The sequence below is a fragment of the Callospermophilus lateralis genome, chromosome 8, assembly GCF_048772815.1.
Source record: "Callospermophilus lateralis isolate mCalLat2 chromosome 8, mCalLat2.hap1, whole genome shotgun sequence".
Classification (NCBI taxonomy): domain Eukaryota; kingdom Metazoa; phylum Chordata; class Mammalia; order Rodentia; family Sciuridae; genus Callospermophilus; species Callospermophilus lateralis.
Genome location: NC_135312.1, coordinates 38,918,739 through 38,935,839, shown reverse-complemented (window position 1 = coordinate 38,935,839; position 17,101 = coordinate 38,918,739). Strand labels below are relative to the sequence as shown.

At 42.1% G+C, this 17,101-nt stretch overlaps 1 protein-coding gene across 3 annotated transcripts in view; it reads left to right on the top strand.

Annotated features, from left to right (window-relative positions):
* Nucleotides 1-37: 37 nt before the first annotated feature.
* Nucleotides 38-17,101, top strand: part of Usp46 (ubiquitin specific peptidase 46) — a 112,957-nt gene continuing 95,893 nt past the window's right edge. For all 3 annotated transcript variants that reach the window (XR_013092159.1, XM_076864591.2, XM_076864590.1), the window contains exon 1: nucleotides 38-233. Coding sequence is in view for 2 of the 3 variants with exons in the window: in XM_076864591.2 (XP_076720706.2) it covers nucleotides 198-233 (36 nt within the window). In the remaining variant the exon portion in view is untranslated. The remainder of the gene's footprint in view (nucleotides 234-17,101) is intronic.

The following is a 17,101-nucleotide window of genomic DNA, read 5'->3' as shown; positions in this document are numbered from 1 at the left end:
CGGCCTGCCTCCCCGCCCTCCCCGCCCTCCCGCCGCCGCCTCCTCCTCCTCCCTCCCGGCCTCCCTCTCCCAGCCAAACTGAAAGCCGGACCCCAGGCCGCCTCGCCGCCGCCCGGCCTCCTGCGCGCTCCACCATGGACAGTCCTGTTTTCACCTTGTAAAGATGGCGGTGCGGGATCGCTGCAACCTTTAGACTAATGACTGTCCGAAACATCGCCTCCATCTGTAATATGGTGAGTGGCCGCCGCCTCGGGGGTCGCGCCCGAGACGCTGCGAGGCAAAGAAAGGGAAACCCGAGCCGCACACTCGCCTGGCAGCGGCAGGGTGGGGACGAGGGGGCGGTGGGTCCGGTCAGCGCGGTCAGAAGTTCCCGGCCCCCAGGCTGGGCGGGCCGGCGGCGACACGAGCAGCGGGGGAGGCGCCCCGAGCCCCCTGCCCCGCCACCGAGTGCCCGCCCGCCGATTCCAGGGCCCGCTGTGCCCCCGCCCTCCCGTTGCGGTGGAAGCCGCTGGCGGGGAGGTGGCCGCGCTCGAAGGTCCCCGGGGAGGGGAGTGGGGCTGAGCTGGGAGTAGGGGTCACCCATCCTGTCTTTGCAGTCAGTAAGCCGGAGTTGGACTCCCTGACTGCCCTCATCTCATTTTGAGTTTAGTCCTTCGATTGTATTTACAATTCATTTTGTAAAGACAGTTGGTGTATCTGGAGAAATTTGAAATGTAATAAAGCTGTAAAAAAAAAAAGTGCAAAATTGTGGTTAGAGAGCTGAAATTCAACCTGGTTTAGGAAAGCATGATAATTGATTCTGGATACCTCAGTTTCCCTCCCTGGGAAAGAGGGGTAAGGTTCTTTGGCAGTAACATTTATGGGCCCTAAAGGTGGGGATGGCTGTGGGTGTGGAGGAGGTCTCTATGGTTCTTGTGTCCCATTCACTGTGGATCCAGAGGAAGCTGGTGGGCATGGACCCAGTGAAGGGACATCACTAGATTCTAATGGGTTCTGGGTCCATGACCTAGTGGTCACTTTAATTTGGGAATCTCCCATTGCTTTCCCTTCCTTTTCAGTTTCTGCAGTTTGGGTACCTCCAGTTTGGGTTCTCAGGGTATACCCTCTTGACACTCTCCCTTGTCAGAGCCTTGGGAAGCTCAGCTTGGGATAAGGTATTGCTCCTCTGTGCAGGGTTTGAATATTTTATTTTATTATTTATTTATTTATTTTGGTGCTGGGAATGAAATCCAAGGCCTCCTGAACTCTAGGCAGACACTCTGCCACTGAGCCAACCCCCAACCCCAGGGTGTGTGCTTTGCTCATCACACTCTCTAGAATTCTGCCCAGCCCCATTCAAGTGGGAACTAGTGGCAGTTTAGGGACACCTCCCCTGAAGCTGGTAATATTGACCTCTAAAAGCATCTGAGGAGGCTTGATTGAGTAGCCTTGGGGTAAAGTGTCCTTCCTCCATCATATAGCTTTTTAAATCTTCTATTCCAAATTCTGTAACAAGATCGGCACATGGCAAAGGATCATTGAGGAACCATGTGTTAGCTCAGGGGTGGAAAATTGAGACCCACTGGTTCTGGCTTCAGCTTTCAGGGCCACTGGGCAAGGCCACTGCCACAGCCAGTAGAGCAAAGGCTGGGGCTTCCCAGAGTGACAGCTGCCTGGGGTTGGTGCAGGGGGAGTTAGACAATGTGGGTGGCTCTTGGAGGCTTTTTCCATTTCCTCTTTTTCCTTCCTTTCTCCACAAGGAGACAGGTTTCCTGCTTCTTCCTGTCGAGTGGCATTAATGTTGCTTGGTGCAGTGAGAAGAGATGCTTTTCTTCTCAGTGTCTCTCTGCTGTGACCAGCACCTGAGGGGACTGTGAAACCACAGCAGCTTGAATGCTGTTCTTCACGCCTGCTGGGGTGGCCTCAGGCCTACAGGGTCTCTGCTCTTGGTAGTGTTCCTGTCCTGCTCCTTTGTGGTGACACCTCTCTGTATTAAAGCATGCTGGAAACTTTGAGAGCCAGCATGTCCCAAGAGGAAGCCAGCCTCCGGATTTTTTCCCTTTTCAGTGTATCTGGGGCTCCTTGGCACACCTGGACAGAATGTCACAACCTGTTTTCCTTGGAACTCAACCAGTGAGACAAGCTGCCTGGCAGGACATGAGAGGAGCAGGCCAGTACTGTGGTCAGAGTGTTGACACTTCCGTCCTGTGGCTACCTAAAAAGCTATCAAGTTTAGGATCACTGGGTGAAGTGAGGGCCCAGTAATTGATAAACAAGGAATTTTATCTTCCTGTTTGGACGCTGTGTCCAAAGAAGTCAGACTTCTGGGTACAAGTCCTGTAAAAGCTTTGTGTCCTTGAGCAGGTTGTTCTCTGCCTTGTCCTTGAGCAGTTTGCTCTCTGTCTTGCCTTCTTAATCTATACAAAGAAGATGATACTGGTTATTATCTCACTGGACAGTTGCTTTAAGTGAGTTACTGGGGTTCAGGAGGGAGTCCACACATCAAGTACTCAGTGCTAGCTATCATTGTCCATAATCTTCTTTTTCATTGTGTTACCTTCCAGTTGTTAAAGGGACCATGGAGATTATGCCTCTTCCTACTGGATGGAAGCAACCACTCATATAAACAACCCACACATTATCTTTTGCAAGCTGAGTGGCACACACAGGCCAGGATGGGAATTATTAGTCCCGCCCCTTATAATAGGCTGTTTAGGTCATATCTGGCCTTCCCAGACTCATTCCCAGAGCAGAAGGTTGGTGATGAGACTGCTGTCTTTTCACCCAAGCAGACATAAATGTTCACTGGACCTCTCTTTCGTGTCTTCACTCAGAGATGAATTGTTTCCAGGTAGGTCTTTTCTGGATCTAGCCTCATTATTGGGCTTCTCTCTGGGGGGTGCTTACTGATCCTTTCCACTCCTAATTCCACTTGGTCCCAGCCATTTTGAGGTTTGAGAAGTTGTAGTAAGAGTTGGTGGGACTGCTTTTTTTTTTTTTTTTTTTTAAAGCAGGTCATTTGGCATATTTTAAACAGGCATATGTGTGTCCCCAAAAGGGTGTTGGGATACCATCCTTCTGGGTGAGACAAACAGACCACTGAAAAGTGGATTTATTTCCTTCACCAGAGAAGAAGGGGCTCAGCTGAGCAGAAACAAAACTTGTAGCAAATCCTTCCTGAGTTGAATACCATCTCTTGTCCCCACACTTCTTGTGCCAGTTTTAGATATAGAGAACATGGAAAATGTCCTCATTCCTCCTCTTGCCTCCCACCCCACCCCACTGAAGTTTTATTGTCCTTTGGGAGTTTAGTGCTGGTTCTCTTTACTTCTTCCATATGAATTCCCACCATAGTAATTCTTGATCAACTTGCTTAGTGCAAATCAGCGTGGCCAGACAGCAGTGTCTGGTTTGGAGACAGTAAAGCTTGTTTGACTGGTGTGTTGTAATTTTGAAAATGCTCTAGCTGCTCCCAAGCATGAGGAAATGTCCCCTGTTGATAATCCTCTGATTTTTGTCCAGACCAATGGACTTGATTTTCTGTGTATTTTTATGGCCCTAAAATGGAAATATGGTTTTTTTTTTTTTTGAGTTTTCTATTTGAATTGAGGAATTTTTTAAAGAGGAAGCATTTGTTAGGAGAAACTTGTACCAATGCAAATTGGCTTAAATCATCTCATCCTTATGTCATTCATTAATAGTGCTGTAACATGTACTTTGGAGGAAATGCCATGTATCAAATAGATCACAAGTTTTGTACCTTTATAAACAGCCATCTCTTGAGGACCTGCTGTGTTAGTGTTAGCTCATACTACCTGAAAGTGCTTAATAATTGAACGAAGGGAGTCCCTGTCTCCAAGGAGCTCAGCTGATCCTTATCTCGTGGGTATAGTATTGGTAAAGATAAAACAGTTTCAATACAGTGATGATATTTACACAGATAAACCAAGTCCCCAAAGCAGAACAATGGAAAGACCAATTTATATAATGGGGCATTTCTTTAATATTGATACACTTTCTAGTTGTGGCTTTTATTTTATTTTATTTTATAGGAAGACAGTACCTAACTGTGAGTTAGAACTGGAATCTGACATTGTCTTTCAAGTTAAGCATGAAATCTAATATTGGCTTCAGGTAAATTGTTTTTCTGGGGACCTTTGTTTTTCTCATCTTCTAAAGGTAAATATATATATGTGTGTGTGTGTGTGTGTGTGTATATATATATATATACACACACACACACACATACATATACATATGTATATGTATACATATAAGTATACATATGGTTACAAAAATCTTAATAGTATTTTTTCTAAAAAATCTTTATAAAAATTCACCTCTTAATTGGTTAGCAACCTCATGAGTACCTACCATACTTAAAACCTGTTGAACTTGTCAGCATTTTAACACCCATGGAACAACCCTGGGATTATATTAACACCAGTTTGTGGGTTAGGTTTGATTTTTTTAAAAAATAATTTGTTACCTTAAAATAAGGGAAAAGTAAAATTAACGAAATTTTGAGCCAGTGTGGTGGCTCATGCCTGTCATCTCAGTGACTCCTGAGGCTGAGGCAGGAGTATCACAAGTTCAGGGACAGCTTCAGCAACTTAGTGAGACCCTGTCTCAAAAAGAAAAATAGAAAAATGGCTGGGGACCTAGCTCAGTGGTAAAGTGCCCCTGGGTTTCAATCCCTAGTTAAATAAATAGCAAAAAACTGAAACAAAACTAGAGGATTTTTATAAATATAGTTTTTATCCTAGTAAGTCAACTACTTATCTGAGGCAAGCATTTTGCATTTTTAGAGTGGCTAGAAAAGTTTTTAATAAAATATGTGTCAATCTCATAGTTTGGAGAAAGGATAGCTTGCCTTTTGTTATTCATTTCCATTCTCAAGGGTAGCTGGCAACCATGAGTTTAGTGTAATATATCTACTAGGAATTGTTATAATTGTTGGATTTTTAAAAATGCAGCTTGCCGTGAGGTGTGTTAATGTTTAAAGAAAAAAATTCTGCTCTTGTGGCCCCACAGGCCTAATATGCTAGAGTTTATGTTAGGTCAAGACCTGACAGTTAAGTCTGCAGATTTTTCTTTGTTTTTCTTGGAATCCCAGGGAAAAAACAAAGTCGACGCCAGTATTTAGGGAGAATTAAAGATTGTAATGCCTTTTGTGGATGTCAACTTTGTGTTTTAGTTTACCCGTATAGTAAAACCTATTTATTTATTTTTCACCAGTGTGGCATTTTGGTATGTTTGGGTTGTGTTATTCCTGCCCCCCCCCCCCAGCTTAGTCTTTCTAGTTATTAACGCTGGTTGAGGCTTTATGTTGTTATTAAGTTTGGTAGTATCATCAAAAATATACCTCTTGGTGGTTTTATCTATAGCCTACCCACAAAGCTAGCCAAAAGCAAACTGACGGAAAAGTTGTAAAAGATGGTGTCTTTTAGTCTAGTTAACTTTTCTGGTCTACATATTTTAATGCAGCTCCTATAATAAACCTTCAGTTGTGGTGTAACCAAATACTAGTCTACGAGCTTGAGAGCCCTTATTGGTCTTTTTGAGAGACAGGGCCACCCAACAGTGAACCAGCAAAAACTTTCTTGAGATAAATAAATTCTCGATCAGCCTCTAGCACTAGCACTAAAGGCTTTCTGAAATGTCTCTGTTGTGGGATTGTGGGTTAGAGTTTTGGGGATAGTATAACTCCCTTCATGGAATTTTACCACAGCTCAGAGAATGATTATTTGCTGTGCATAGTTTTAAGATCATGGGGTTGGGGGTAAGCTGTTGGTTCCCAAAGCTTCACTTCCCACATGGATCCAATATCCAAAGGAGTCCTGATGCCACTTTCAGAACCTTCAAATGCTTTAAGGTAGCTCAGATGTGAGATTCCATATCTGGGTGGAGGTTCAATTGAGGCATCCAGAAAAGTAGATTAATAGGGTGAACACTCATATATTTTCCACCCAGTGAAGAAATAAAATATTACAAATATAATTAAAACTGCCTGTCCTTCCCCATTTCATTGCCTTTCTTCCAGAGGGACCACTATTCTGAAGTTGGTGTTTATCATGTGTTTTTATGTTTTACTAGATATGTGTGCATTCAGAAATCAGATACAGTATTATTTCTTTGTGTTTAAGTATGCTTTGTAGTACTAAACTAATCTTCTCAGTTTGCTTTTGTTGTTTAAACTATGATCTTGAGATTTATCCATCAAGATACACACAAGATAGTTTATTTTAACTGCTACATAATATTTCTTCATATGAATGTGCTACAGTATATTCATTATATTGTTGATAATCACTTAGGCATACATGTTTTCATTTGTGCTGTTTTTAGTGTTGTGAATGGTTGTGAACTCATTCTTCCTGTATGAAAGTTTAAAATTTCTCTATGTTGTATTGTGTAGAGGGAATTGCTGGGTCAAAGGAAATGGGCATCTTTCACTTTAATAGGTTACCAGATTGCTCTCCCAGGTAGTTGGATCAATTTTCACTCCAACCAGCAACAGTTTGGAGGGTTGCAGACATTCTAGGTGCTTGCAGATAATTGATATTTTAGACATTTTGCCAACCTGATAGGTGTGAAATGCATCTTTGAGATTTAAACTAGCCCTTTCCTGTGTACTAGTGAGGTGGAATGTGTTTTCATGTGTTTATTATGCTGGGCTGTTTTTAGTCCAAGGCCTGGGGAGCAGTTTTCCAGGGCTTGGGAGTCAGGATTGCGGTGTTGGTTCTGTCCAAAAATTGGTAATGGGACAATGAAGAAGAAGAACGGGGACCAAAGCAAGAGTCAGGAAAGGTAGGGAAGAATGTGGAGATAGAGTTTGAAGGAGTAATGGATGACAGAAGATCACCCTGGAGGGTTGAAAACTTGTAGCGAAAAGATGGCAGATGACATCCTGTGTGTTGGGAGTGATTTTGGGATAGGTTCTTGCATTCAAGCCACATTGCTTTCATTGAAATTGGCTTTGGTGAAAATTGTGTCAGGGGCCTCTTCCGTTGAGCACAGACAGCATCAAGGCTGGACTTGTGGAATTTTCCTGTTTACGCAGTTGTCTTTTGAAGTTCTTTTAGAAAATCCACATATGCTCTTCTTCCTAAAATACATTTTTCTTTGTCCTTTAGGTTAAGTACACTGTACAGGAAACATCTTCAATATTTGGAAAATATTCCCTGCACTTCATTTTAATTGTCAGAGTATGGTGAATGCTACCTTATCGAATACAGAAATACTTGGTTTTAAAAGTATGGTTTATGGCAGCTTTAAAAATGCTTTATACTGGGCTGGAGTGTGGCTCAGTTCTTGCCTTGCATGCTTGAAGCCCTGGGTTTGATTCCTAGCAACACACCACACACACACACACACACACACACACACACACACACACACACACAAAGTTTAGTGGTTCTTGGATGTACCAAAGAATGATGTCTACATGTGCATTCTTTTATTAAAAATTCAGACTCTGGAGTTCTATTCCTAGAGATTTTGATTAAGTAGGTTCAGTGGGATCCTGGAATCAGCATTTTAAATAACTAGTTCTTCCTGTTTCCCACTCCTTCTTCCACACACTCTGCTACAGGGGTTGCAAGGACCACACTTTGAGAAATTTTGTTTTCTTTGCTTGCCTTGGCCTCTTAGAAAGCATTGCTTATAGAAGCTACCTGCCACCTGAAAGTTTTTTTTTTTTTTTTTTTTTTTTTAATCAATGTAAAACTGTTTAAGGTAGTAATTTAACTTCAAGAGCTATAGATTGAGGCCATTCTGTAGATTTATTTCTTAATATTAAATAGCAAAGTTTTTATTTATGCTTGTAGAACAGAGAGTCTAAGCTCTGACTATAGATCATATCCCCTGAGAAGCTTCTAAAAGAAACTTTAAAAAGTAATTAAATCGTAAAACATCAACATTCAAAAGTATGGGGGAAAAAAGTATGTAATATATATTATATGGCCAAATACCCACCCTTCAGATTTAATAGATATTAAAATCTAGCCAAAGCTAGTTGATTTTTTTTTTTTTTTTTGATACTGAGGATTAAACTCAAGGCTGCTTAACCACCCATCCACATCCTCAACCTGTTTTTTTAATATTTTTAGAGACAAGGTCTTGCTGAATAGCTTAAGACCTTGCTAAGTTGCTGAGGCTGGCTTTGAACTCACGATCCTACTGCCTCAACCTCTGGAGCCACTGGGATTACAGGCATGCGCCACTGCACCCAGCCATAGCTGGTTGATTTTTTAAAACTTGTAGATGTGATACCTTACAAATGCCACTCACTGCCCTGTTTCCTCATTGCTTTTCCCAGAACGGACCATTTTCATGAGGTTGGTGTGGTGTCCACCATACATGTCTTACACTTTATGAATCCATAAGCAGTCAAAGCTTGTGTGTGTGTAAAAATATGTGGCCTTTTGCAACTCTTTCTTTGCTCCACAACTATGTTTGAGATTATATTGACACGGAGATCTACACCATGGTTTACTTATTCCCTTTTTAGAGATAATTTGTTAGCTACTTAAGCATTCTCTTCTGGAAACAGTGCTTCAGTGAGTGTCCTTGTTCCTGACATTTTTGCTCATGTGATTTCCTTTCTCCAGGATATAGCTCTGGAAGTAGAAGTGCTGCTCTTAGGCTCTATCCATCTGCAGCTTTACTAGGCATTGTGGCCTTCCGCAGAGCCTGTGTCATGCTCTTTGGACTTTCATCATCTACCACTGTGAGCTAAATAAACCTCTTTTCTATGTAAGTTTCCCAGCCCTGGGCATTTTGTTATACCAATGGGAGATGAACTAATACATCAGATATTTTCAAGTTACTCTGCAAAGTGGTTCTGTCAGTGGGGGCTTATTTGATATACACTACCTAAAGGGCTGCAGTCTCAATTTCTGATTATACATAGATGTAGGTAATTGGAGTAGGTTTTAGGGAGCTGAGTGTGTGTGTGTGTGTGTGTGTGTGTATGTGTTTGTGTGTTTTAGTGCCACAGTTGATTCAAATGAGCACATCAGGTTGAGAAACTGCCATATGTGACTGGCAACTCCATGAAGACAGGAGCTGTATTCATCTTATTTGTTGTTGATTTTCCAGCTGTCAGCATGGTGTCTATTACATATCTGGTAGATGCTCAATAAATAATTGCTGATAGGTGAATAAAGAGATGTAGTCTGGTATAATGGAAATTGCCTTATAGTCAAGCAACACTCCTCCAGCTGTGTTGTATATAAGAATTACTCAAAGATTTCGTGAAATTGTGTTTTCTGACCCAGGAGCCCTGGGATGGGGCTGAGATCTGGCATTTGATGGATATGCTGCTGTTTTGGGAAGCACATTTGAGCAGCAGGATGGTGGCGGGAGAGGGGGACAAAGACAAAATGAAACAATTATTTTCTTCTGGATAGTTATAAAGTAGAGGAGTTTGGAATTTGGAATCCTGCTTAGTAAATCTCAGAGCTCATCTCTTCATCACTTTACAACAAAAGCAAATGAAGTACCTTCCTCATAACTGTTTTTTGAAATCAAAGGAGCTCTTGTTCATGGAAGCACTCCATGAGCTGTGAGGCCATCAGGCTTGTTACTTCTCATAATTATTGTCACTTTTGTAGTGGATTAATGTTTTCCTTCACTTTGCTAAAAGCATAAAGCTGTTGCCATTACAGGATCCAAGGAAATTTCATTTTGACCCTATCTCTATTGAGTGGGGCACTTTATCTGCATTTGGGGAAGCAGAAGCAAAAATCTGCCATTTTTTTTTTTTTTTGGTTCTGACTGTAGGTGCTACAGAGCTGAAGAGGGTCTCCTTCTTATTGTTTTCGGGGTATTAGAGAAATAAGGCTAGAAAGGCCCATGGTTCTCTCCTAATCAGTACTACACTGTAGCAGGATCATAGGGAGATGAAATTTATTCCCTAAGTCAGGCACATCATAAAGAGAGAAGGGGGATGCTCAAAATAACAATAAGATATTAGATGTAATCTGAATTATTCAGGGCAAACTAGAGCTAAGAGTCCCCATAATAATACACCATAGGACACTATCATATAAATGCAAGTTTTCTGGATGCTTTGGTAATGGGGACACTGATCATTGATCTGAGAGAGGCAATGGAGTGTGGAGAAGAGAGAGCAAATGTGCATAGCCACAGGAGGTGTTGTGTGTCGTGTAGTCCAAGTTACTGGGAGACTGAGGCAGGATTGCTTGAGTACAGGAGTTCAAGGCCAGCCTGAGCAACATAGTGTGACTTTTTTTATTAAAAATAAATAAAGTGACATTCAGAACTAGTTGCTTTGTGTGCTGGGGATGGGGTATCTATTATTCCCAGGCTTCTTTTTCTCCAGAGAGAGAACATGGGATGGATCCAATTCCTTAGGTCAGTGTTTCTCAAATACCAATTTTGTGCTTCAAGGTTTTCACTATATCTGTGGTTCATCTGAACTTATTTACTTAGTAGTTGTCTTTAAATCTGTTTATCTTGGTTTAATTTGACCTCCTTCTATGCTAAAACTATAAAATGATAGGTTCAATGAGCTAGATTTGTGCTTTTCTGGTACAGATCAAAAACATAAGTGCTGCAGATCACGGTGGCACATGCCTGTAATCCCAGCGGCTCAGGAGGCTGAGGCAGGAGGATTGCAAGTTCAAAGCCAGCCTCAGCAAAAGCGAGGCTCTAAGCAACTCATTGAGACCCTGTCTCCAAAATAGGGCTAGGGATGTGGCTCAGTGGCCAAGTGCCCCTGAGTTGAATCCCTAGTACTAAAAAAAAAAAAAAAAAAAAAAAAAAAAGTGCTAAGTTAAAAATGTTCATCCCTGTGCCATGTAAGATCACCTTCCTCTTTCCAGGATTTAGGGCCTGTAGTTCATAAGATGTTTACTTGGATAAGAGGTTCTTGATGGTGGTTCAGGTAACTGGCTGTTGAGCTACATTGCAGACTGCAGGTCTGGCTGGAGAACTTTTTGGAAGGCAGGTCAGCCCATGGATGGAGTCTGGCTGAGGTTTCCACATGCTGGTGGCAGGGTGTGAGCAGCTGTGTGAGCAGGGTGTGAGATGCCTCTCAAAGACTCTCTTCTCATCCATGCCTGTGGGTGATTGTGGGTGGGCTCAGTGTAATCAGTTATGTCTAGTGCTCAGTTTGCAGCCTAGACATTTTATTACCACTTGCTTTGAAAGTCCAAACAGTGCAATGGTCAGAGCTCTGAGCTAGGAACTCCCAGCTCCAGTGGCTTTCTTGTTCCATGACATTGAGCAGGTCACCTTGGCCTCTCTGGGCCTATGAAATAGAACTGTTCCAATTGTCAACAGTGGTGAAACATGAAGGCTCCAATCGAGGAGGACTGGGGAAGGGGCTGGGGGGAAGGCAAAGAAGGAAGAAGCTGTGATTTCTGGCCTAAGTATCATTGGAGGTCACAGTGCAGATGGTGCATGGCTTAGCTTTTGTAATCATTAGTCAAGATATGATGTCTTTCCTTACTCCATCTGTGAGGGCACATGGTGTGGTGAAAGGCACTGAAACATCTAAGAGCTTATGCCATTCCTCTTGGTGTTATTTAGTGAACCCAGACATTCTTAACTGAGAAATACATGGAATACTAACCTTAGCTTCTTTAAAAAAAAATTTTTTTAATTGTTAGTTGTAGGTGGACATAATAACTTAGTTATTTATTATGTGGTGCTGAGGACTGAACCCAGTGCCTCACACGTGCTAGGCAACAAGCGCTCTACCACCAAGGCACAACTGCAACCCGTCTTATAAATTTTTAAAGTTTTTAATGAATGGGTAATATACATTCACATGGCAGAAATTTCACAATGTGCAAAATGATTTGTGTTGAAAATAGACCCATCATCTAATTCATGTCTCTGGCATCTACCAGTATTTACAGTGTCTTACATTTCCATTTAGAGAGATCTTATGCATATACAAGCAAATATGTTTATATTTTTCTCCTAGTTTTTGAAAACATGAATAGTATTTATAGTACATACGAATCTGTCCTTATTTGACCGTTGTTTTTGTTTCTTGGAGGTGAGCCTGTAAAGAGCATCTCATTCTTTTTTAATAGCTGCAGGATATTCAGATACTTGAATGTACTGCATTTACTTAACCAGGCTCTACGGATCGGACATGTAGTTGGTTTTCCGGTCTGGTTTTTATAAACAAGGCCTCAAGGAACGATTTTGTGCATCATGTTGCATATGTGGGAGTGTATCTGTCCCCCGACTTTTTAGAGATAGGTTGGTGTTTGTGACTTTGAGGGGTTGTGCCAAATTGCCAGCCAACGGCAGCATGTGCAGTGTGTTGCCCATAGCCTGGTCAGTTGGGGGAAAGATGGTGTTCTGGTGTATTTTCAGTTTGTTTCTCATATTCAAAGTGAGCTTGAACATCCATCACAGACTTAAGAAATAAACTCAATATTTAAATGTTTTGCTCTTGGCAGTTATTTTCAGTCTATAGGGAAGGACCTGTATTTTTATTTCCAACCTACAACCAATACTTTTATAAAATGCAATAAAAAAGGATTGGTAGCAAAGTGAAATTAAAAAATCCAATGATAAATAAAACACAAACCTCAATTTTTTGTTACTAAACTTGACACATACAAAATTGCTCTGTCCACTCATTATATACACATAGCAGTTTCTGAACTTAGCTCCAGGCAGAGTATTAATGTTTTGCTTAGGTAGCATTCCTGCTCCTGAGAAGGTCTCTACTCGCTTCCTCCCCCGTTGTCACCCTATTTGGGTAGGGGGAGAAAGCTTACAAGTTTATATTTCTGTTTCACAATCAGTACATTTCAATATGTTTTTGTTATATTGGATTAAAATATCTCTGAGGGTGTGATACTGATCCAGACAGGCGTGGCTCCCAGGACAGGGTTGCCATCAAACACTTTCAGGCACAGTGAGTCTGTTAGTTCTCCCTATGTTATGGGGGCAGGGGGGAGCTCTATGAGGGGAAGCTGTATGAGTGGGAGCTGGATTTGGGGTTTTTATTGATGAAGACCTCAGCTCAGATGAGGGCCTGGAGTATGGGATGAGGAGGGTGAAATACTTTAGGAAAATGCACAGCACTGTGTTTTTTTTTTTTTTTTAACCAGGGGTTTTGTCAGGATCCCATGCCCTACACATGACCTTTCTAGAAAGTAAAGGGAAGAGAACCTCTGGGTAAAGCAGGAGCTTAAGGGACAAGCTTATGGAGAAGGCTTCTTGGTAACTTTGTGAAATATTGGGCACAGAATGAGTTCTTGCTTCTGGCACACTGAGTCTTTCCTCCTTCTCCACCCTCAGCTAGAAAATAGACATGGGAGCTGGGGGCTGTGGCGCATGCCTGTAATCCCAGCAACTCTAGTCAGGCTGAGGCGGGAGAATTGCAAGTTCAGTACCAGCCTCAGCAATTTTGCTAGACCGTGTCTCAAAATAAAAAATAAAAAAGGCTGGGCATGTGGCTCAGTGTTTAAGTGTCCCTGAGTTCAATCCCTGGTATTAAAAGAAAGAAAGAAAGAAACCAGACATGGGCCCAGGGGAGTGAGTCTTTGTTCTGTTTTAAGTTGAAGTTGACCTCTCTAAGGACTTCACGGTACTATCTCTAAATTCGTGGAGAGGGGTCACAGTAGACAGAGCCTGTAGCAGGTCCACACTGTTTCTTGCTATAATGATGTTGCACCATTATGTCATCAGTATCCCTGGGTCAGCCTTCTTCATTAGCAGATGTTTAGCTTCCATGTTACAGTTATCAAGTCATGTGGAGGCTTTTTTCCTGAGTCATTTTTCTCCATCCAGTGTCATAAAGGGTGGAAATGCATGTTGTCATGATGCAGAATGAAATACCCTTTACCATCTTGTGGAACTGGTCCCCTGTTAAAGCCTGGAGAAGAACTGCCATTCAGTCAGGAATTAGGGTTGTAGAGTCGCAGTGACTAGTAATCTCTGTCTCATGCTAGCACTTGACCTTGGCAAATTACTTAACTCCATTGACCTCCTTGCCCCTCACCTATGAAGTGGGGATGGTGCGTCCACATAAGTGACTTGGCAGGCAGGATGGGTTATGTTCAGGATTGCTCTGTAGGACACTCTGAAGTGATCTGTCTGGTAACTCAGCAAGACGGGCATCCATAACTACACTGGGGTGTGCCAGTGGTTAGGTAATATGTGGCAACCAGCTGCCAAAGGTTAAGTGCTCAGAACCAGTCCTGGCTCTCTGCCCAGGGCTCTGCACCTGCAGCTAAGGAATGGCTAAAATTGTGAATGAAACCATCCTCTCTCCTGACGTGTGGTGGAGAGCTCAGAGTCTGGATCTGGGCCACCTGTGTTTGAATCCCAGCCCTGCTTTAAGTGGCTGCGTGGGCTCCACAGCTTCCGTCCATTTTCCGTGTGTAGAATGGGGAGATAATCTGCCTTGGGTTAGTGGGATTAAACGAATATATAGATGTGAAGTTCTCTGAATAATGACTGCTTATCTTTCCTGTTTCCTGAGTTTTTTCAGTCAGCAACTTCATCAAGTTTTTTCTGCACGCAAGGCACTTAGGAGGTGCTGGCAACTGAGTCAGATATAATAGCCTATGAGGACTCTGTAAGGATTATAGAGCCTATGGTCTACTGTGGGGGTGGCCAGCTTGTCTACAAAGGGCTAGAGAGTGAACATTTTGTGTTTCGTGGGCCAAAACATCTCTGTCACAACCATGCCATTCTTCTGTTGTATTGTGAAAGCAGTTACAATGGTAAATGAATGATCATGGCTGGGTTCCAGTGAAACTTGATGTCCAAAAACAGCGGGTCACATCTGACCTGTGGGCTGTAATTTGCAGATCTGTGGTTGAGTGAGAAGACAGATGTTAAATAATCACAAACAATTATGCTGTTACCAATTGTGATAAGTGCTGTGAAGGGGCAGGCCACATTCCGTGAGAGGGAAGGGTCAGGGAAGAAGTGACATTGAAGGCACACGGTGAGAAAGAGACAGCTGGAGAGGGAGAGTCCTCCACATAGGGATCTGCTCTGAGGGGCAGGGACCCTGGCCTAGATAGTTTGAACCAAGAGACTCAGCGTTAGAGTCTGTATTTGTATCTTTTGAAGGCATTTCAGATACTTTGCAGCTTCCTTTGGATAAAAGAAGACAGTATGTTTTTCCTCTTATAACTTATGCCAATTCTTTCCTTCTCTGCCCTCTGACCCCCAGTGATCCCAGTGATAGAGGTGAACTATATTGAAATGATAACATAATTTGTTCTGCCTACTAACGTCTTCCTCTCTCTGTTGTCCCATTGTTTTTATTTTATTATTGTCAGTTTCTATACAAGAATTTAGAAGTTAGGTAATCAAGGCTGCTCTGAATTCCGTTACTAGATGTATAATGGCTTACTCCTTAGAGTTATTTTTGCTTCTTAGCAAAAGACTCTTAAAACTTAACATTACTTTCTTTTCTTGTTTGCTTGGTTAAAAACTCACAGCCTTTGAAATGATTATGAAAAAAAAAAAAAAACCCAACTCCTCCTGATACAATATCTCACCTACCACCAGCTTTAGTACTCATAGTTTTGTAGTCGCAAGGAGACACTTGACATCTTGACAGGCAGTGTTGTGTGGTGGTCGGGGGCACACTCTGCAGCCAGTCTGTATGAGTTCCAGCGTGGTTCCACTATTTATTAGCTACATAAGCCAGAATAAGGTTGCCTATTTTCCCTGTCCTCTGTGTTCTTACCTTTATTTATTTATTTATTTCCTTTTTTTTATTGGTTGTTCAAAACATTACAAAGCTCTTGACATATCATATTTCATACATTAGATTCAAGTGGGTTATGAACTCCCATTTTTACCCCAAATACAGGTTGCAGAATCACATCGGTTACACATCCACATTTTTACATAATGCCGTATTAGTAACTGTTGTATTCTGCTACCTTAGGGACAATAATGGCATGGACCTCAGAGGATTGGTGTGAGGATTAAAATGAGTAAAATATGCAGAAATTACTTAGAAAAGTGATGGGACACAGCACCTGCTGTTTATGAGTCCTCTGTTGTTATTAATTACATCTGAGGCTCCAGGGCTTCTTTCCTCCTTCCCATCTTTGAGCCCCGGGAGGTGGCTCCTTGCTCATCCCCATACCTTGGGCTGCATCGCTTCCTTTGTGCTTCACGTTCTCCATGAGGCTGTAGAGAGACTTTTGCCATGACAAATCCAGGAACACATGTCCTTTTGCACTAGTCCTTTATGTATTATTGTACTTTGAAAATGTAGTTGATGAGGAGTTTTTTGAACATAGACCTAAAAAACGTGGTTTTTGCATCAGCCTTCACCATTCATGTCATTTGTTTGATTCCTGCTGTGTAACTAATGACTTGTTCTCTGTACATAGGTGTCATCTTTATGTGTTGTCTTTGGCCTTTCTTGGGTCTCCTCTCTACTTGATGTAAATGTGACCAAGAGATTTAATGCCTTGAGAAGCAGATGCAGGAGGTGCCTTGGGGAGATCTTGGGCGGGAAAGGTTACCTGTCTGGGCCACGGTGTTATTACCTGCGAGGTGAACTAGCTGATCTCCAGGGATCTTAGTGCTTTTTTGTTGTATTGTAGGCCCCCTTGTGCTGTGGCTGTGATCTCTCTGGTTTTTACAGACCTTGATGTGCCATTGTTCCTATTATTTTCTTCTCCTGGGCAAGACTCTTTCTTCATTTTGCCCCCCAAGGAAAAAAATTCTAACTTGTTTTCCTTATAAGTTGCTTTTAAAAATTGTTTTACGAAGAAATTGCTTTGAGTCCCCACCGGGTGCATTGTGACTCATCCTTCCTGGGTCTTTGTTGTTGTTTCTTTTGTGTGTTCGTAGCACCCTTGGCACACAGAATCGCTTTCAGAGGTGCTTTGAAAAGCTAACATTATAGTCGTCTTGTTGGAACTTGTCCCAGCTCAGATTCTATTTTTAATAAAGTTGGCTGCAATTGTTTTTCAAAGGTTACCACTTTTTTTTTTTTTTTAACTGATGGAAATACAAATTTTGCTTCTTGTAATTCCAGACCCTATGATTTACCCCCACAGGTCTGTTCTTTGTTCAACATCTGATCACAGAACAATCACTTTTCAGGGCCTCCCATTGGCCTTCGGTGCCATTGTGCTAGAAG